The sequence below is a fragment of the Gymnoscopelus microlampas genome, assembly GCF_963454915.1.
Source record: "Gymnoscopelus microlampas genome assembly, chromosome: 17".
NCBI classification, from domain to species: Eukaryota; Metazoa; Chordata; class Actinopteri; order Myctophiformes; family Myctophidae; genus Gymnoscopelus; species Gymnoscopelus microlampas.
In genome coordinates, this window is record NC_139954.1 from 43,164,867 (window position 1) to 43,186,202 (window position 21,336).

Sequence of the window (21,336 nt, forward strand, 5' to 3'; positions counted from 1 at the left end):
TGGTGTTCTTTAGCTTTGGCGTGAGCCCAGCGAGCCGGAAGCCCTTTCCCCGGGGTTGGGTATTCACGAGGATGGTGTCATTTAAAGCAGCACAAGACCTTGACAAACGGGTCGGAAGGGGGGCCCCCTCTCTCTACCTTCAATAATGAAATTTACCCTCCGGGCTATAGCGGCAGGAGGTAATAATAACCTGCACTGAATGGATCAGTGGGTACATCGCACCCCCATTCAACCAAGGGCTGACCTCCTTCCAAAGTAAGAACAAAGACAATCCGCACTTTCTCAGCCCCCTTTAACCAATTAAGACCGGGAACGGATCTGTCATTTTTTTTTCTTCTTTTCTTTGGTCTATTCAAAAATAGCAGATCTACAAGCTCTTAGCGCGGCACCGAGTGCCGCGCTATGAGCTTGTAGATCTGCTATTTTTGAAAAATGTTGAAACTTGTGTTGTGCAAATCTTTGAATATGTATAATTATATTTTTAAAGCGAACCTTTTTAACTCAAGCCTTTGCTTCTGGGGATCCCCGGAACAACATATTTTGAGATGGGGGTCCGCGGCCGAATACATATCATTTTGGGGGTCCTTGACATGACAAAAAGTTTGATTACCACTGATATAGAAACAAGCGTTTTTTCAAAAACAGTTAGGATTTAGACGTTTCTAGAATGTTCCAGGGACCCCTCAGAAGCAAAGATTTGAGTTACACATGTTCGCTTGGAAATATATATATTGAAAGATTTGCACACATTTTCAAGATGTTTCAAAAATAGCAGATCTACAAGCTCATAGCCGCGGCACTCGGTGCCGCGGCTATGAGCTTGTAGATCTGCTATTTTTTGAATAGCCCAAAGAAATCTATTAAATGACACACAGATGCGTTCCCGGGCTAAATGGGTTAAGTGCTTCTCAGCCAAGGACCTCTCTCCCCCTTTTCTCGGTTTGAGGTCCTTCAACGCTGTTATGCAACAACTCTCGTGGATGATTTGATTTAGAAAAGTTAGGTGTCGTTAACACCCCAACCCCCCCCTCGCCATTCCTTGCTCGCACAAAGCCTCTTTTGCATAATGGCACTGTCGGCCGGAAGGCAACCTTGTAAATGTCCAAAACGGTTACTTTTCAGGAAATGGGAAAAACAAAACAAAGAAAAGAACCTGTGTTCTGGTGGAGCCGATATAGTTATTATTTAGTCATGAGCTCTTGTTAAGACTTTTTCCCTAGTTTTACACAACGTCGCTATATGACAAAGTAAAATATGGCATTAAATCATGAAAAAAGCAGACAAAAAGATGAAATATGGAGATGCAAGGTTTCAGCCCGACTGCGGTGACAACTGATCGTCAGTTGTTAACGTGGATGGAGCGACAGGGTGCAGTCGTCACATACAGTAGGCTAGATATCGGTGTTAATTTTTGATAGCATTTTTTTAATTTAGTTTAGTCAGTCTTTTGAATATATTTTCATTCAGTTTGTCATATTTTAGTCAACTAAAACGTTTTAGTCGACAAAATATAAAAGTTTTAGTCGACAACATTTTGTAGGAAAAAAATTATCCTGTCAGGCCTTGATGGCGTCGTTGGCTGATTTTGTGCATGCTGAAAATAGCAGATCTACAAGCTCACAACGTGCCGCAGCGCGACACGTTGTGAGCTTGTAGATCTGCTATTTTAAGAGCGCAACACCCGAGCATAACCAAACGTAAAATGACTTGTCTTTGTAGTTCTATTGGATCTCTTCTCCACTAGTCCCTCACTAACATAGTCTAGTTTTTATTTGTGGATGAAATTGTCAACATATTTAGTCTTAGTTTTAGTCATCATAGCTTAGTTTTTATTTAGTTTCCATCAGTGAAAATAGGTGGTCGACGAAAACTTTTGCTCATAGTTGTTTTAGTCGACAAAAGTAACACTGGTAGATATAGCGAGTTATAATGAGAAGAACAAGAACCTCACCACGCTGTATATCTGCGGCTTGCGTCTCTTGGCCAGGTCTATGATGTTGATGCCGTTGTAGTAGAGGTTCTCGATGCAGCCGTGGAAGTTCTTCCTGAGGAAGGTGCCAGGCTTGCCAGGCAGAGGGATGCCCCCAAAGCTCAGCTTTGAAGAAATGAACAAAGGATACAAAAGGCTGTATGAATGACTTCAGAATTATAATACAGAAATGCGGGCGTGGACCAGCGGTTCTCAAACTTTACCAGGGGGTCCCGAGCAAAATTTGCTAATGCAGCATCACAATCACTTTAACCACTTTATTCATATTTTATATTTTGGCTAATAAAAAATAGCAGATATACAGGCTCACAGCACGTCACTTCGAGCCTCGCTGCAAGCTTGTACATCTGCGATTTTTAAAAACATTTTTGAAACATTAGACATTTGTGTAATGAGGGGCACAGTCGGTAGCGCTGTCGCATTCAGTAATCCTGGTTGCTATGCTGCCTCCCCCATGACAGCCGGGGCGCCTGATGGAGGGGAAGGGAACTGGTTGGAATAACGTGTTCCTTCCACGCGCTACGTCCAACCAGGGAAACTCCCCCCTGTCAGGTGATAAGAAGGTCAGTTGGCTCTCGTGCACTGAAGGAGGCATGAGCTTGGCTCTGGGCTCCCTAGGCTGGCGGGGGGAGTGTAGCGCCCAAGATCACTTAGATAATTGGCACCGGGTGAAAAAGGGTTACAAACATGCATTTTAATGAAACACATCTTTTTTTCCCCAGTAGTATATTTTCACGATCAACTCTTTCTTTTGTTTTTGTTTAAAATCCAGGTCACCCCCCCCCCCCCCCCCCCTTCCTGTCCCCAAGAAACACAGAGAAATAAAGGAATGCATGCCAGGAAATAAGTCACATTTTCAACTGAACCTCCATTTCAAAAAGCTTTTTTTTCTCTTTCTCCCCAATTACTGAACAACACTACATCCATATACGCTTAAATACGGTGTGTCAGCGGGGTCACATTTTGTTTAAACATGATTTATGCTCCCCTCGGTTAGACCGCTGTGAGGAATACATTCATATTTTAAGTTCTTTGGGCTTGTTATTTTACTTCACCAAGCACCCCGTTGAATCTTGAAGCAATGATTATGACTTGATCATATTAAAAGGAGACGTATCTATTTAATTCAGCCTAAGAAGCAGCAGGGATAAAATATTTATGATTAAAAATGAATGACGAGAGGGGAGAGAGATATCAAAATCAGTAGGCATGAACCCCCCATCCCCTATATATCCATATCCTGCTTATCGTTGCTGTCGGGCGGAAACCTCTTTTTTTGTTGTTTTCCGTAAATTAACGCCCTACTTGATCATACTACAGCGTCACACAAAAGTATCAAAAGTAGCAGATCTACAAGGGACCGTTTTGAGCTTGTAGATCTGCTACTTCTGCTATTTTTGATTTTGCATCCTGAAAAGTAACAGTTTTGGACAGTGGTGTAAAGTAAGTACATTTACTCTAGTACTGTACTTAAGTACAAGTTTGAGGTACTTTTACTTTGGAGTATTTCCAATTGTCTACACTTTTACTTCTACTCCACTACATCTCAGAGGCAAATATTGCACTTTTACTCCACTACAATTATTTGAAAACTTTAGTTACTACCTTACCTAGGCTATTTGAAAATAGCAGATATACAAGCTCAGCACTTTAGTACTTTAACTTTTGGTACTTGAAGTACATTTTGATACCAATACTTTTGTACTTTTACTTGTAAACTTCTACATTGCAGTATTGATACTTTTACTTAACCTTGCATTGTGTTAGAAACGTGCTGATGACTCGGCCCTGCTAGTCTCGGACAGGGACAGGCTGCAGGTTGAGAAAACTCTCAGCTCTGAACTCAACAAGATCTGCATCTGGCTCTCCGACAACAAGCTCTCATTACACCTGGGCAAAACGGAATGCATCCTCTTTGGGTCCACTCCTAACCTCAGAAAGGCAGAGAGCTTCACGATCAAAGCGGGTGATGATATCATCAAAAGAAAAAACGAAATTACCTACCTGGGCTCTATCTTGGAGGCTGACCTCTCTGGTGACAAAAATGCTGAAAAAACGATCAAAACGGTCCACAAAAAAACACGCTATTTGCGGAGTATTGATCGTAAAGTCAGTAAGAAGACTCTGAAGACTCTTGCAGTGGCCCTCATACAAGGTCATTACGATTATGCATGTACTTCATGGTATCACAACACCACCAAGGCCTTAAAAACAAGGCTCCAAACATCCCAAAACAAACTTGTAAGGCTACTTCTTGGCCTCAACTACAAAATCCATCTAACCCCTGATCATTTTGTTAGGATTGGATGGCTTAGGGTTGCGGACAGAGTACAGCAACTTGCTATGGGCCTGGTCTTCAAGATATATCACAACATTGGGATCCCCCTGTATTTGTCAAAATACTTCCAAAATTTTAATGATGTCCACGATCACAATACCAGAGGCAGCTCCACAAACCTTGTCCAACCCTTTTTTGGCTCAACAAAGGGAAGTAACTCGTTCTCATGCTATTCATCAAAAATGTGGAACGCCCTACCAAAAGGAGTAAAGGAGTGTAAAACCCTACTCTCTTTCAAAACAGCCCTAAAGATACACCTTCAGGAGGCTGCAATTGAAAAATGGCCCCTGTCTAAGTCCTAACCTAACCTACCCCCCTACCCCCCCCCCCCCCTCTCTCCTTCTCCTTTTGTACATATTTCTCACTCTTCATACCAGTAACCTGTAAACTGATTGTATGACATTCTATAGTAGTTGTGTATATCTGTCTGTCTCTTATATGTCATCATGATTTGTGTGCATGGGGAACTCATTTGAAACAAGCTCTGTGCTTTTATGAGTCTTCCAGTTTAGTAGACCTTGTATTGTGAATTTGTACTTCCATGTACTGTTGTTCTCATGTCTTACTAAATAAAGTACATCAATCAATCAATCAAACACTTTTGGTGTTAGCGGGTCAAATTTTCATTTTTTTCTCCCACCGCATAGCTGACTTGTTATGCATTCATATCCATGTAAACGCTTTTTTAAAATATTATTTTGGGTTAGGTTTAGGGTTTCATCTTTCAATATATCTCGTTTTCAATTATAAAAATGTTAAAATTCACTCATTACATTTCCTATAATGAAGACAATGGATAATGATGTTACCTAGCTACAATAGACTAATATTACAACATACTTCCCAAAAATATAAACACATTTTAGTTTTTTAACTTTAAAAATGTTATTATTATTAAAAATAGTGACATCTGTGGTGTTAAGGGTAAAGATTTACCCATATACCATAGAAGGTAAAAAGTAATTTATTTTTCATAAACCCAAACTCTATTCTATTCCTAATAGCAAATGTTAATTGAGGACAAGTTTCTCTCACTCTCAAACATGTAAACATTGAATTTTGACAATTTGGGGGGAATTGAGCCACACTTCTGCCGAGTCATATTTGACCCTTAACACCACAGATGTCACTTTTTATTTATAGAGAGCATCAGAATTAACTAAAATGGAAGTAATTAATTTTGTTGGGTTAAAATAGTTGTTTCTGAGGATATCATGAAGCCTTGTTCCAATAAAGAAATGTAAAGGGTACTTTTTACCCAATTAAACTTGAAAACAGGTAAAAAAATGACCCTTACACAATGGAAGGGTTAAACATTAAAGTACTTTTTCCACCCCTGGTTTTGGACATAATGAGGTTTCCACCCGACAGAGGCGATATCCAGCCCTATCGGTCAGACTCTTCCTTTATTCCATGTCTTGTTCTTTGTGTCGTTGTGTGGGAACCCACCTCGTAGTCCACGTCCAGGGAGTCTCCCTCTCCCTTGGTGCGGAAGTGCTGCGTGTGAGAGTCCACGGTGAGGTTGACCTGCTTGTTGAAGCGCTCCACCAGGACAGAGTGCCAGTGTTGGTCATCTAGAAGACTGCCCAGTGTGACGGCCACACGGCCACTGCTGAACCTCAGCCTGGTGTCATCTGTAACACAACAACATCAACAACACACTGTAACCACTCTGACCAACCTCAGCTGATCTCTTAGCCCCTTTCGGGACCCTGTTTACCTTTTTTTGTATTTGGGAAGGCGGTATCCAGGGTCCCTTGACGCTCAAACCACTCTCTCTCTCGTACTCGCGGCTACCACTGTCTGGTCTCGGGCTATTAGCTTGTCGCTTAGAAGTTGCAGAGATTTCTCAAAGGTACCCAGAAAAGCAATATTAGCGCGCCCGAAAGCTGCATTAATCCGCACGGATCGGCGATGCCGTTTAAACATTTTTAATAATTTGGTAAAACTTAAGCTCCTCTCTCACACTCTGCTCCACTGCCCATGTCCCGCCTCCCCGCGGTGACTGACAAGCTGCGCGTCCTACGTTACTGCCTCTGATTGGCCGAGCTCCTACATGCCCGCATGACAATCACAACGCGGGGAGGCGGGACGCGGGAAGTGGAGCAGAGTGTAAGAGAGGTTACTCCCCGCGTTGTGATTGTCATGCAGGCATGTAGGAGCTGGCCAATCAGAGGCAGTAACGTAGGACGCGCAGCTTGTCAGTCACCGCGGGGAGGCGGGACATGGGCATATCGATCACCCAGGTTGAGGTAGAGACCCCCCCCCTCAGCCTCTCACCCAGGTTGAGGTAGACCCCCCCCCTCCCCAGCCTCTCACCCAGGTTGAGGTAGAGACCCCCCCCTAGCCTCTCACCCAGGTTGAGGTAGAGACCCCCCTCCCCAGCCTCTCACCCAGGTTGAGGTAGAGACCCCCCCCTAGCCTCTCACCCAGGTTGAGGTAGAGACCCCCCTCCCCAGCCTCTCACCCAGGTTGAGGTAGAGACCCCCCCCCTCCCCCTCCCCAGCCTCTCACCCAGGTTGAGGTAGAGAGCCAGCTTGGCGCGGTGCAGCTCCAGAGTGATGTAATCCCCCCTCTGACCCTCCCCGTGCAGCAGGACCCCCTCGGCCTGGCGGCTCTTGAAGCGCAGAGAGATCACGTCCTTCACCGTGGACATGGACTTCTGGTTGAACCGGTACAGCAGAGAGCTCCTGCCGTCAAAGTCTGCCACGTACGACTCTGGGGGGGGAGAGAGAGAGAGAGAGAGAGAGAGAGAGAGAGAGAGAGAGAGAGAGAGAGAGAGAGAGAGAGAGAGAGAGAGAGAGAGAGAGAGAGAGAGAGAAAGCACTTTTAGCTTGCTGGAAGCGTTTCAGATTCAGTGGCGTGCACAGACATTTTAAGGGGCAGGTGCTCAAGTAAATTATACTTTTTTTTGTTGACTTGGTCTGCTCTTTTTTCCCTCTACACCTATACCTCTTTGCGAAAAATAGCCGATCTACAAGCCCACAACGCCTCGCAGCGCGAGGCGTTGTGGGCTTGTAGATCGGCTATTTTTGGCTAAAGTTCTCCTCAGAAAAGGGATGCTAGGTTTCGAGTGGTTATGGTAAAAAGAAAAATCATATCACATAAAGAATTGGCGGACCCCTGTAGTAACTCTGACGACCCCCTAGGGGTCCCGGACCCCCTGTTGAAGACCCCTGCTGTAAACTGAAAGAAAGGGCACTTCTGGTCAAGAGGGCAAAGGGCAGGTGCTTTAACATCACCTAGAGTCTGTCTGTGCACGTCCCTGACTTTTAGCTTGCTGGAAGCGTTTCAGATTCACAGTAATCTCTCAAGAACAGATTCTGCTCTGCGTTTGAATCTGTCGGTAGCCGTGTTGACAACCCGTGCACATTGGTTTCAAGTGGGCGTGCTATCAGATCAGGAAGCAGGCCACGCTTTACCCAATCAAATGTAGTGGGCGGGATTTACGTATATGCCGTTCCTTCCCCACTAGAAAAAAAGCCGAAACTCATTTAACAATAGCGTCCTCGAAGCCGACAAGACCACGGAAAGTTAGTAACATTTTAAATTGCTCTTTCATCATATAGAAACAAGTGGGCTTATAACCAAAACTATCCATGTTCTCTGGGAGAAGTGGTGTTAGTGTTCCGTGGAGAAATATTGTTAGTGGGAATGAAAACATAGTCGCACCACCGGAAGTGGAGCGCTGAAGGCAGACCAAAAACCCCGGTTTCCTTGCCCCCCCCCAGAGCCAAGTGAAAGAGTAAAAAACAGCAGAGGGCGCTGTTTTTCCTTTTTATTTGGCGATGGGTTCCCAGATTGGATTCACAGAGAGACAGTCTCTGTCGGGTGGAAACCTCATAAGTCCAAAGCTGTTACTTTTCAGGATTGAGCTCGTTTTGAGCTTGTAGATCTGCTACTTTTGATGCTTTTGTGTGACGCTGTAGTGTGATCAAGCAGGACGTTCATTTACGAAAAAACACAGAAAAGTTAAAATATGGAGATGAGAGGTTTCTGCCCCGACAGCAACGGTACACTTTTAATCCACTACAATTATTCGACAACTTCAGTTACTAGTTACTTTGTAGATTTACATTATTATTACACAACATACACAATAACCGATTGAGCTCTATTTTATACTGTGTCCATTTGAAAATAGCCGATCTACAAGCTCACAATGCTGTGAGCTTGTAGATCTGCTTTTTTCAACAACAAAGAAATTGCCAAGATTGAATGCCAATATTTTTGCCAAAAAAAGTAAAATGTTTAACTTGTACTCGTAACAGAGTATTTTTTTATATTGCTGTATTGACACTTTTACTTGAATAAAAAGGAAAAATCTGAGTACTTCTTCCACCACCGTAGAAAATGGATGCATTTTATTCCCCGAAGACTCTCCTTGTGGTAATGTGCGGATCGGAGGCTCAACCATCACGGAGTCTGGCATTTAATGTTTCTTTTTGTCACATCCCCTGACTGGAGATGAAGTGCCCTCTCCAATTTCTCTGAGGCGAAATGAGTTTTTAACTCTGATTCTGATTGGAACTCTGGCTGTACTCACTGTTACTTTCACCAGCTATGTCTTTTATTTTATTATATATTTTTTATCGCCATTCCTGCGGCTCCTTGAATCTCACTTCGGTAGTGGTGGATAAAAAAAATACGAAATACGAGAAGAAAAAAAAACCTACACACAGTAGTGTGCTACAACAGAGAGGCAATGTAGAAATGCTGCTTTATTTTTTTTCTCTTGCTTGAATACATTATATTTGCTGAAGGGTTTCAGCAGTGTAGGTTGGACTGTCTGAATAAATAATGCAATCTCCAACTTACACCTGCTATTTTAATGCAGAGCGGTGCAGAGTTGAGGGACGGTGACGTGCGGGGGGGGAGGGAGAGAGAGGGAGAGAGAGGGAGAGAGGGAGAGAGAGAGAGGCTCGCTACATTATGAAAACGTCAAGAGAAGAGGAAAACCTGACATGTTTGAGGGAATTGTTGGTGTTTATATGAAACGGTATCAAAGGATATAGCAAAGAATGAGCATCAAAATATCCCTTCTTTATTTGGACACAATAGTAGACATTATACTGTAAAAAAGCATGGATATACAGTAGAATATAGACATTATACTGTACAATGCATGGATATACAGTAGAATATAGACATTATACTGTACAATGCATGGATATACAGTAGAATATAGACATTATACTGTACAATGCATGGATATACAGTAGAATATAGACATTATACTGTACAATGCATGGATATACAGTAGAATATAGACATTATACTGCACAATGCATGGATATACAGTAGAATATAGACATTATACTGTACAATGCATGGATATACAGTAGAATACAGAGAGGATATAATGTCTACTTCTGTATTCACAGCCGCCTACTTACAGCAGAGGACCTGATGATGCTATTGACCTTTGTTTTCATCATTCTTCTTCTGCACTGTAATTTTTACCCTCTTATTTTTCTGTTTTATATTTACTGTTTTTTTTTTACTGTAGCCATTATATTTAAATCTGTTTATGTGGCTGTCTTCATTTTTGCTGTCTTGATGTCTTAATGCTTAATGTTGTGTGCAAAAGCTCTTTGAGTTGCCTCGAGTTCAAATGAGCCGTACAAATGAACCGGCCTTGCACATAGCTTATGGCGGTGGTTTGCAAAGTGGGGTTCGGGGACCCCCAGGGGTCCTTGCGAAGGCTCCAGGGGGTCCCCATGCAAAATGAATTAACATAGCGTCACACTCATTTTAACCACTTTAACCATTTATATGTTGGCTATTCAAACATAGCAGATCTACAAGGTTCCAGGTGGTCCCCATGCCTACATTTGATGTCGCGTCCTCTTGTCACTAAGTTTTATGGCAGGTGGGGATGTATTTTATCCTTGCTTCTGGTCAGAGTGAATTAAATATGTGCATTCACTTTTGGGAAATGTACACTGCCTGACATCACAGCTCAACAACGTCATTCAAAATGCATGTTAACCACATCTACCTTGGCATCCATATTTTGCTCAGATTTTAACATTTTATTTATTCGTCCAACAATAGTGAAACTAGCAGATCCACAAGCTCACAACACAAGCTTGTAGATCGGCTATTTTTTTTGCTATTTATCGTATGAAGAAGTATGCCGGGCATAGCCTAATTGTTTTTTTTTGTTGTGTTTAGTTTTTTAAAAGGACCACTTCACCTATTTTCAACCTATCTTCATATTTGGTTGTACTCAGTCTGTGTCTCAGAGGAGGGCTGTGGACAGTTCAGAAACCTGCATAAAAGTGACATCATTGGTAGGCAGGTTTAGTCATTTCAAAGAAGATTTCTACCTACCTACCTACCTACCTACCTACCTACCTACCTACCTACCTACATATAGTTTGAATATATATGTTTTTTAATGTGTCAAGGCAAGAACAAACAGCTTATATTTCAGCTCGCTAACTTCCCAGGAAGGGCTGTCGTTTCTATTAGCTTGGAATTCCCATCGATGATGTCATTGGTAGGGCAGGTTCCTGAACTGTCCACAGCCCACCAATGAGACGCAGAGGGATTAGACAGAAGTTGTGCCATCTTATAGTAAGCATTACTAAGGACCAATGATATGAAGATATGGTAGAAAATTGGTGAAGCGCTCCTTTAGACAAACCATATAAACAAATTGAACGCTGCTGTCCTGCACAACACCACGCTCACAAACGTAGAAATGAAGCCTTCACAGTAATGGGATAGTGTAACAGCTTAACGGATAATTGTTTTTATGATCATGATGTGTGATGTTGGCGTATATATTTCCCTACGGCGCAGCACCCCTCTACAGCGAGTCTCAGCCCTCCTGACACGCCTTTTCAACGGCAAACACTTTCTCAGCGCATTTCCTCGCCCCTCATTCCTTTATCTTTTCATTAACCCTTTAAGACCAAGTCGGGAACGCATCTGTGTCATTTTATGATTTCTTTGGGCTTTTCAAAAATAGCAGATCTACAAGCTCATCTTGTTCAAGCTCAAGCTTGTAGATCTGCTCTTTTTGAAAAATCACGTGTGCAAATCTTTGAATATATATATATATTTTTTTAAAGCAAACATTCGTAACTCAAATCTTTGCTTCTGGGGGGATTCTACAAATGTCTTCAAAATCTTGACAGTTTTTTGAAAAACATGTGTTTCTATATCAGTGGTTCTCAAACTGTTTCATGTCAAGGACCCCCAAAATGATATGTACTGTATTTGGCCGCCGACCCCCATCTCAAAATGTTTTGTTCCAGGGACCCCTCAGAAGCAAAGATTTGAGTTACAAATGTTTGGTTTAAAAAATAAACTAGAAAATGTGCTCCTCGGAGCACAGGTCTCCGCCAGCGGACACAGCGGACACATACAGAGACGGACGGAGAGGAAAAGATAATCTCCATTAATCCTGTCAATATTACATATTGTCACATGTCACTTGACCAATGTTAGCATGTCTTATGTCACTTCAAAACATATAAATGATGTTTTTATGTTTATAAGCACACCCTTTCAACATATTGTCACGTGTCACGTGAAGCTTGACCAATGTTAGCTTGGTGGACACACGGAAGGACGAGAACGAAAGCATAGTCTCCTGGCGGAGACAATAAATATATATATATATATATTTGCACAAATGTTGAAGATTTGAAAAAAAAATGCAGATCTACAAGCTCATAGCGCGGCACTCGGTGCCGCGCTATGAGCTTGTAGATCTGCTATTTTTTTAATAAGACATCTAAAGACATCTAAAAATGACACATACAGTAGATGCGTTCCCAGTCAAAATGGCTTAAGCAGTGATGTTAGAGGCCACCTCTGTAGGGATTGGCACCTATAGAACGGGATGACGGTAGCATAGCGGTGGTGGGATGTTAATATCGCTGGGCGGCGGCGGAATCCAGAGGTTATTGTGCTTTGAAAAAAAAACAAAAAAAAAAACATCAACTGCTGAGCACACACAATGCCAGCAGCTTAATAGAGACAGACAATGACAGCCTGCATGCCGCGAGTTTGAGAGGGACGTATACGAGGCTCCCCCTCCTCCTAGGTGCTACTAAATAAAATAAAGAGCGGGTGGGTGGGTGGGTGGGCGGGATGGGGAGGGGGAGGGGGGAGGAGGAGGGGGGGGTTGAGTTTGACGCCAGCCAGGACGACGACGCACTCCGCCACACATTGTGAAGCGCTCGCTAACTGGATGAGCTCAGTGAATTACCGCGCTGTGAAAGACAGTTATAATTATCCCTGAGCGAGCAGTTTTATAACCGCCAAGCCGTTCCACAGCATGCCTACTCCTGTATTAACCCGTTAAGACCTGGAACGCACCTTTGTCACTTCTTGATTTGAGCGAAAAAGCATTATTTTACACTTTGGGCTATTCAAAAATAGCAGATATACAAGCTCATAGCGCGGCACCGAGTGCCGCACTACGAGCTTGTAGATCTGCTATTTTTGAAAAATCGTGAAAATCTTTTAATATATATTGTTTTAAAGCGAAAAAAAATAACTTGAATCTTTGCTTCCGGTGGTCCCTGAAACATATATTTTTTTATGGGGGTCCGCGGCCAAATACCTGTCATTTGGGGGGTCCTTGACATGGAAAAAAGAACCACTGATATTATGGCGACATAAGTTTTTTCAAAAAACTGTTGAATCCCCCAGAAGCAAAGATTTGAGTTACAAACGTTCGCTTTCGTAACTCAAATCTCAAGATTTGAAAAAAAAACTAAATACGATTTTTCAAAAATAGCAGATCTACGAGCTCATAGCGCGGCACTCGGTGCCGCGCTATGAGCTTGTATATCTGCTATTTTTGAATAGCCCAAAGTGTAAAATAATGGTTTTTTTTAGCTCAAATCAAAAAATGACACACAGATGCGTCCTCAGGTATTACTGGGTTAATGTTGGATGAATGTGTGCTCTGCTAATAAATGCTGCATGATTTGGCCCCTTATTTTCAACCCGCCGCACAAAATGAAACTCCTGAGTGTCTTTTCTCTCCTGTGCAAAAAAAAAAAAAAAAAAAGACTAGGCAAAAGAGGAAGCCCCCCTCCCCCAAGCCCCCGCCACCCGCCAAACCCCTACCATCCTCACCCCGGGGGGCCACCCCCCCCCCCCCCCCCCCCCCAACACACACACACACACACACACACACACACACACACACACACACACACACTACCATTTTGATACGTCAAAAAATGATAAAGGAGCACTTAGAAGAGAAAAAAAAACTGAAAAAAAGCCGGCGGAAAGTCTTAATGGGGTCATAATCGTTGCGCGCGGAACTGTTGAGTTTTATACGTCTTTTAAATGATTTACAAGCATGCATATAACCCAAGCAGGATCAATGAAAAATTGAGAGGTTATATATAATTAGCATAACTGTTGGCTTTATAGCCCGAATTAGCACATTTTGAACAATGCACCGACTGTGTGCGCCCGCTATACGCCGTTACTGTGAGAGGAGCTCAACTAAAGACTGAAGATGTATGAAAGTAGGTCATTAAAAGATATACAGTGCATGCCTCTGATCCACTTTCTACCATCTACAGTATAAGTAGCTACTGTTGGCCATGTACACGGCATATGTCTGTAACAATGTAAACATGTTCAGAACATTTCACTAAACGACCCTATTTTGGGCATGCCTCTTTATAAACTAAAAAGTGTTTCAAAAAAATAAAAGTAAGACATTCGGAAAATAGCTGATCTATAAGCTCCCAGTGTGTCACGTTGTGAGCTTGTACAGTAGATCAACTATTGTTTGGATATTTTTTAAAGTATAAAACCTATACTGCGCGAGCTTGTAGATTGCCTATTTTCGGCCAAGAGCTTTAGCGTTGAGGGGCCGGGTGGATGGGGAGAGGTTCTGACCCCTGGGGGACCCTGGTCAACAAAATATATAAGGTTTAAGTCAGTGGTTCTCAAACTTTTTCAAGTCAAGGACCCCTAAATTGACACGTATTAGCCTGCGGACCCCCATTTGAAAAAAATATGCCAGGGACCCCCATAAGAAAATATTTTTTTGGCTCTAGCAGTGATTCTCAACCATTTTAATTTAAAGGACCCCCAGTTTGACATTCATTAGGCTACGGACCACCAGCATTTAATGGCATTTCCATCTCTGGGACCCCAATTTATATAGTCAAATTAATGTTAATTTAACTCTGAGAGTGGACAAATGGAACCAAATGGACCCGTTAGGGTCCATTTGGTTCCATTTGTACATTCAGAGTTACAGACCCATAAGAGTCAATTTGGTTCCTAACTATCATTTAGCTGGGGAGTGGGGACCCCCTGGAACTCCCTCAAGGACCCCTGGGGGTCCCCGGACCCCACTTTGAGAATCGGTGATCTAAATTATGCATTATGATATTAGTAGATGAAGCTGCACAACGCTAATGCCCCGCATTGCCGGGACGGATAACATTGTTGGGAGGCGGCCAAAACCACATGATGTCAAAAGTGCATTGTGGGGCACTAAGACTGCCGGTAAGCCTTGACCATGGTGTTCACTGCCCCGACCCCATACACCAGCAGTGGACAGTAATGAAGTACATTTACTTGAGTACTGTACTTATTCATTATTATCCTATAATATAACTAGATCAGGGGTCTTCAACAGGGGGTCCGGGACCCCTAGGGGGTCCTCAGAGCTACTATAGGGGGTCCGCCAAATCTTTGTGTGATAGGATTTATTTATTTTTACATTAACCACTTGAACCCTAGAATTCCTTTTCTGAGGGGAACATTAGCCGTAAATAGCAGATCTACAAGCTCTCAGAGGCGTTGAGAGCTTGTAGATCGGCTATTTTTGGCAAAGAGGCTATAGGTGTAGAGGGAAAAAAGAGCAGACTAAGTAAAAAAAAAAAAATCTGAAACACAATTTTATACAAAATAGAGTAGGGGGTCCCTGCTTCATCTCTCTCTCAGCTAGGGGGTCCTTGGCCTGAAAACGTTGAAGACCCCTGAACTAGATAAAGTGCTCCTCGGAGCACAGGTCTCCGCCAGGTCAGGTACGTTATTGTGGCCTCCTGGTGGCGCTATAATAGGCCAATGTGAAAAGGGTGCCATTTCTTCTTAGGCCTTTCACGGCAATCGGACACTGCATTCATGATTTGAGGCATTTTGTTCAAAAAATGCGTTATGCTAAATTAGACCTGCTGGTGGTGCTATAACAGGCCAATGTGAAAAGGCCTAGTGGGAATGTGTGTGTGAAATTGCACGAAAATGGCAAGATGCGTTCATGATTTGAGGCATTTTGTTCAAAACGGACCAATCCTTTAGACTTTGGAAGCCAACCTTAGCCAATGAGGATGGAATCTGAAAAATCGGACAGATCCGTGTTGATCACATGACTATAGAGATACTGTGTACCGATTTGCATGACGTTTGGATAAAATCTGTAGGAGTACTATCAAAAAATGGGTTTTGCACAAATCGGCCTCCTGGTGGCGCTATAACAGGCCCATGTGAAAAATTTGGGGCAGAGGTTCTGAATTGGTATCCAGGGAGTGTGTGTGTGCACAGTTTCACAGCGACCGGGCCAACGGTGCCGGAGATTAGCTGCTAACGAACGGACGGACAGGACGGACGGACGGACGGACGGACGGACAGACACACGGACAGACAGACAGGGTGCAAAACATACTCTCTCACCAGCCTTTCGGCCTGGCGGAGACAATAAGGAAACCTCTTTCAGTCAGTTACTCATAACCTGTCTGTTCCAGTGGCTTGAGCAATAGATCTGAAACTGCCCGCGGCCATTGACCATTAGCGTATGCACACAACCGTGACGGCTGTTTTTCTCTTTCCCAAAATGTAAGCTGATTATTAGCATCTTTGTGTAAACACCGGAGATTCCCGAGTTCGGCCTATGGGATCTGGCGTAGTCATGGTTACAGCCCCGGATATACTCTGTCACGGTCCAAACCGTTGGCCAGTCCCCGGGTAGACTTAGCTACGGGGCGTCAGTGAGAAAAACGTCTCTCTGTGAATCACAACGAGTGGAGCTGCACCTCGTGTGCGTGTGTGTGTGTTGTAACCAGTGGCGTGCACAGACATTTTGAGGGGCAGGTGCTCAAGTAAATTATACTTTTTTTTGTTTACTTGGTCTGCTCTTTTTTCCCCTCTACACCTATACATCTTTGCCAAAAATAGCCGATCTACAAGCCCACAACGCCTCGCAGATTTGCTATTTTTGGCTAAAGTTCTCCTCAGAAAAGGGATGCTAGGTTTCGAGTGGTTATGGTAAAAAGAAAAATCATATCACATAATAAAGATTTGGCGGACCCCCTGTAGTAACTCTGAGGCCCCCCTAGGGGTCCCGGACCCCCTGTTGAAGACCCCTGCTGTAAATTGAAAAAAGGGCACTTCTGGTCAAGAGGGCAAAGGGCAGGTGCTCTAGCACCACCTAGAGTCTATCTGTGCACGTCCCTGGTTGTAACTGTCGGAGCTAGGTAGAGATCGAGTCATAGGAACATGCGCCCTCCATACATAAGTCAAAGTCTGCAAATACTTTCAGTGCCCACATCCCCGGGCATGGACTAGTTATTATTATTATTATTATTCACTCAAATGGTACCACATAATAATGAGCATTAGTACGAATTATATGAAGATAGGTTGAAAATGGGTGAAGTCATTCTTTAAGTGCTCAAGGACACATTTGACTGAGCAACTTCCACATAATAGTTGAAGAATATTGGACCAGGAGTAGGCCTACTGTGTCTACAGGTATACTTTAACTCAAGTACTGTGGTTGAGTAATTGCTGTACACGCAAGAGTAATTGTATTATACTACAAGTTCGGCTCGCTGCACGGGCCTCCCATCTAGCGTGACATAGCTTGTTTCTTGCGCAGAATTTGGCAACCGTACTTCGCGTGTCTGATTGGCTTAGCCTGTGTTGCCAGGTCTGCTTATTTTATAAGCGATTTTGGGCTTATTTGGTTGCTGCTTTTGGGCTTGTTTGCATAGACCAGCGTGGGTAATAATGTTTTGTTTGGGATGTACATGGCACGAAAATGACGAACATATGAGCGTGACTGTGGTGGTACGCTAAACGTTGTGCTAAAGGGTTTCCCCTTCCGGTGTGGTCACTACTGTGCCAAAAATATTGTTGGTTGAAAATAAATGTGCTCCAAAGAGGCAAATGTATAGTGAGCAATGAAAAGTAGACAAAACAATGCGTAAATGAAGCGCACACGTTGTGGCTAGTGTTGCAGAGACATTGCATATGTTGTTGTTGTGGTGATACAGAAACAATGATTTGGCATCAGGGGGAACAGGAAGGGCTGACTTTTCTCAAATGTATATGTTAGATGTACAGTATGATGAATTGAGTACAGTGGACCACAATGGAAACCAGCTCTCTGGGGCTTTTTTATTGTGTTATCCTTTTAGCATTACCTTTAACCCTTTAAGACCTGCATCTGTGTCATTTTTTGATTTGAGCTAAAAAAAAAAGCATTATTTTACACTTTGGCTATTCAAAAACTAGCAGATATACAAGCTCATAGCGCGGCACCGAGTGCCGCGCTACGAGCTTGTAGATCTACTATTTTTGAAAATTCATGAAAATGTGTGCAAATCTTTGAATATATATATTTTTAAAGCGAACATTTTTAACTCAAATCTTTGCTTCTGGGGGTCCCTGGAACTAAATATTTTGATGGGGGTCCGCGGCCAAATACTTATAATTTTGGGGGTCCTTGACATGAAAAAGATTGAGCACCACTGATATAGAAACATAAGTTTTTCAGAAAACTGTTGAGCTTTAGGAGACATGTAGAATCCGCTTCAGGTCTTAATGGGTTAACCATACATACTACCTGTACTCTTAGCACACCTGCTAATAAAGACAATCAAATCAATGAAAACATAAAGTAGGCTTGACTCACTGTAGGAGCATCCGTACACCTCCACCCTGAGGCCCAGCCATCCACTGGGGTTCCAGTCCAGCGGAACGAAGCGCAGGAAACGGGTTCTCAGCGAGGGGGTCAGTCTGTTCTGGACCACGCCCTCCCAATTCATGTTCCCCACAAACTTCTGCATTGACAAAGACAGACAGAAAGAAAGACATTTCAGCATAATCGTTGCTGTCGTGGCAGAAACCTTGTATCTCTTTTTTTGTTTTACTTTTTTATGTTTCTTTTATAGTTTACATCAGTGGTTCTCAAACTTTTTCATGTCAAGGACCCCCAGCTTGACACTTATTAGCCCGCGGACCCCTCATTTGAAAAGATATTATGCCAGGCAGGGACCTCCATAAGAGAAGATTTTTTACGGCTCTAGCAGTGATTCTCAACCATTTTAATTTCAAGGACCCCCCAGTTTGACATGCATTAGAGGCTACAGACCCCCATGTAACGGCATTTCTATCTCTGGGACCCCAAATTATATTGTAAAATCAATGTTAATTTCAGTCTGAGAGTGTACAAATGGAACCAAATGGACCCGTCAGGGTCCATTTGGTTCCATTTGGGTCCATTTGGTTCCATTTGTACACTCTCAGAATTACAGACCCATAAGGGTCCATTTGGTTCCGTTTGTACACTCTCAAGAGTTACAGACCCATAAGGGTCCATTCGGTTCCTAACTATCCATCATTTACCCCTGGGGGTCCCAGGATCCCACGTAGAGAACCAATGTGTTAGATGACAGCACTTAATCGCACAAGAACCGTCGGCACAACATTAGTGAAAATAGCAGATCTACAAGCTCACAATGCCTCGCGTTGCGAGGCATTGTGAGCTTGTCGACCGGCTATTTTCCAGTTTTTTTTTTTTTAAGGAACGGTACTGGACATACGAGCTTTCCAGCCGGCGGCGACGATAACACTTACGCATGCACGTCCGTGTCGGTACGCGTTACAGACAAAGACAGCCTACGAAAAGGAACATCGGTTATGATGGCAGCCTTCACATAAAAAAGCTGTGAAGACTGACAGATGGAGACATTGTTCTGGGCAGTTCGCTCGCCCCATTCATATCCACCCCCACCCACCCACCCACCCACAAGTGTGTGCGCCCCACACACACACACACACACACACACACACACACACACACACACACACACACACACACACACACACACACACACACACACACACACACACACACACACACACACACACACACACACACACACACACACACACACGGCAAACTTCTGCTGACACAACCAGCAAAGGGAGAGAGAGAGAGGAAATCTTCCGTATAAGAGGCATACAGCCTAATGCATTCTACTAGCTACGGTTACCTTAAGTGCACCTCGAAAGGCACGGAGGTAAAAGTGCAATGCAACTTTAATGTCGACTCATTTTACTGATGATAATCGGCCTTGAAGGACACAGAGGGTTTTTTGTCCAAAAGTTCGCAACGACCTCGGATCGCAAAAAAAGTAAATTGTGATTTATATTGCAGTGCTCGAGTTAATGTGAAAAAAAAAAAAAAACACAGTGGTGCCTTTGCTGTGATGAACTATCTATGTACGGTATGTGCACACGCACGTGCACACGCATGCACGCGCGCGCCGCGCACTCATGTTTGTATTACTACTGTATACTTGTGAGGACATCACCGTTTTAGTATGGCGACATTACGAATGCCATTTTCAATGTAGTTTTCACCATTTTTAACCCTAAAGCCGAAAATAGCCGATCTACAAGCTCACAATGCGTCCAGTGGTCCCCCCCTGATCCTCACAATGTCCATTTATCAAACTCTACTATACTTGTGGGGACATTTTGGCCCTCACTATAGTATAGTAATACAGGTGTGTGCGCAGGGACACGCGCACACACATGCACACGCAGAGTTAATGCAGCACATTTAATGTGGACCAGCTAATGTGGAACGGTTCGCTGTATAATAATATTATTGCATTATATTAACCCATTAAGACCTGGAACGCATCTGTGTCACTTTAGATGTATTTGGCTATTCAAAAATAGCAGATATACAAGCTCATAGCGCGGCACCGAGTGCCGCGCTATGAGCTTGTAGATCTGCTATTTTTGAAAAATAATGTTTTTTTTTTTTTACTGTTAGGATTTAGAAAACATTTTTAAGAATCGCCTGAGGTCTTAATGGGTTAATTTGCTTTGATAGGAGCATGCATACACTCAGTCGCACGGGCAAAACAAATTATATGTTTCATTTATGGCCTGAAGTCATTAGCGGCGGTGCTTGAAATGCAATGCCCTAGAGATGTAGATAAAGGACTTCAGTGGCCAGCACATGGCACAGCGTGATTTTCCATTGTTGTTGCAATGCAATCTGACACACACACACACACACACACACACACACACACACACACACACACACACACACACACACACACACACACACACACACACACACACACACACACACACACACACACACACACACACACACACACACACAGGGTTTTACAAACAATCTCTGATATGAGACTGAATCAAATTCAACCTTTTATCTGTCCGTCTATTCAATTCTGGAACGAACGGCCATTAAAGTGTATTGCGCCGATTATGATGCAACCTCAGCGAAATATCTCCACAGAGAGCTGACCTAATCAGTGGTGGAAAGTATCTAAGTACATGTACTCAAGTACTGTACAATTTTGAGGTATTTATTTTTACTTTACTGGAGTATTTCCAATATTGAATACTTTTACTTCTACTCCACTACATCTCAAAAGGCAAATATATTGTACTTTTACTAATATAACCAATTACTAATTATTTACTAATATAACCAATTTACTAATATTTTACCAATATAATTATTTGAAAACTTTAGATACTAGTTACTTTGTAGATTTTGATTATTATTACAAAACCACTTCAGACCTATATAATATACTTTGGCAATTTGAAAATAGGTGATCTACAAGCTCACAATGTGTCACTTTGCGATGTGTTTGCGATGAGCTTGTAGATCTGCTAATTTCAATGCATTTTCATACATTTGAAAACCCTCTGCATAATGAGTACTTTTACT

The 21,336-nt window shown here is 42.9% G+C and overlaps 1 protein-coding gene across 1 annotated transcript in view; it reads right to left on the reverse strand.

Moving 5' to 3' along the window:
• Positions 1-21,336, reverse strand: part of LOC311064463 (contactin-associated protein-like 5) — a gene marked incomplete at both ends in the record, with an annotated part of 210,811 nt that overhangs the window by 70,282 nt on the left and 119,193 nt on the right. The window contains 4 exons of the mRNA XM_084084293.1: positions 1,952-2,095; positions 5,778-5,962; positions 6,843-7,046; positions 18,244-18,391. Of these exons, the coding sequence (XP_083940419.1) occupies positions 1,952-2,095; positions 5,778-5,962; positions 6,843-7,046; positions 18,244-18,391 (681 nt within the window). The remainder of the gene's footprint in view (positions 1-1,951; positions 2,096-5,777; positions 5,963-6,842; positions 7,047-18,243; positions 18,392-21,336) is intronic.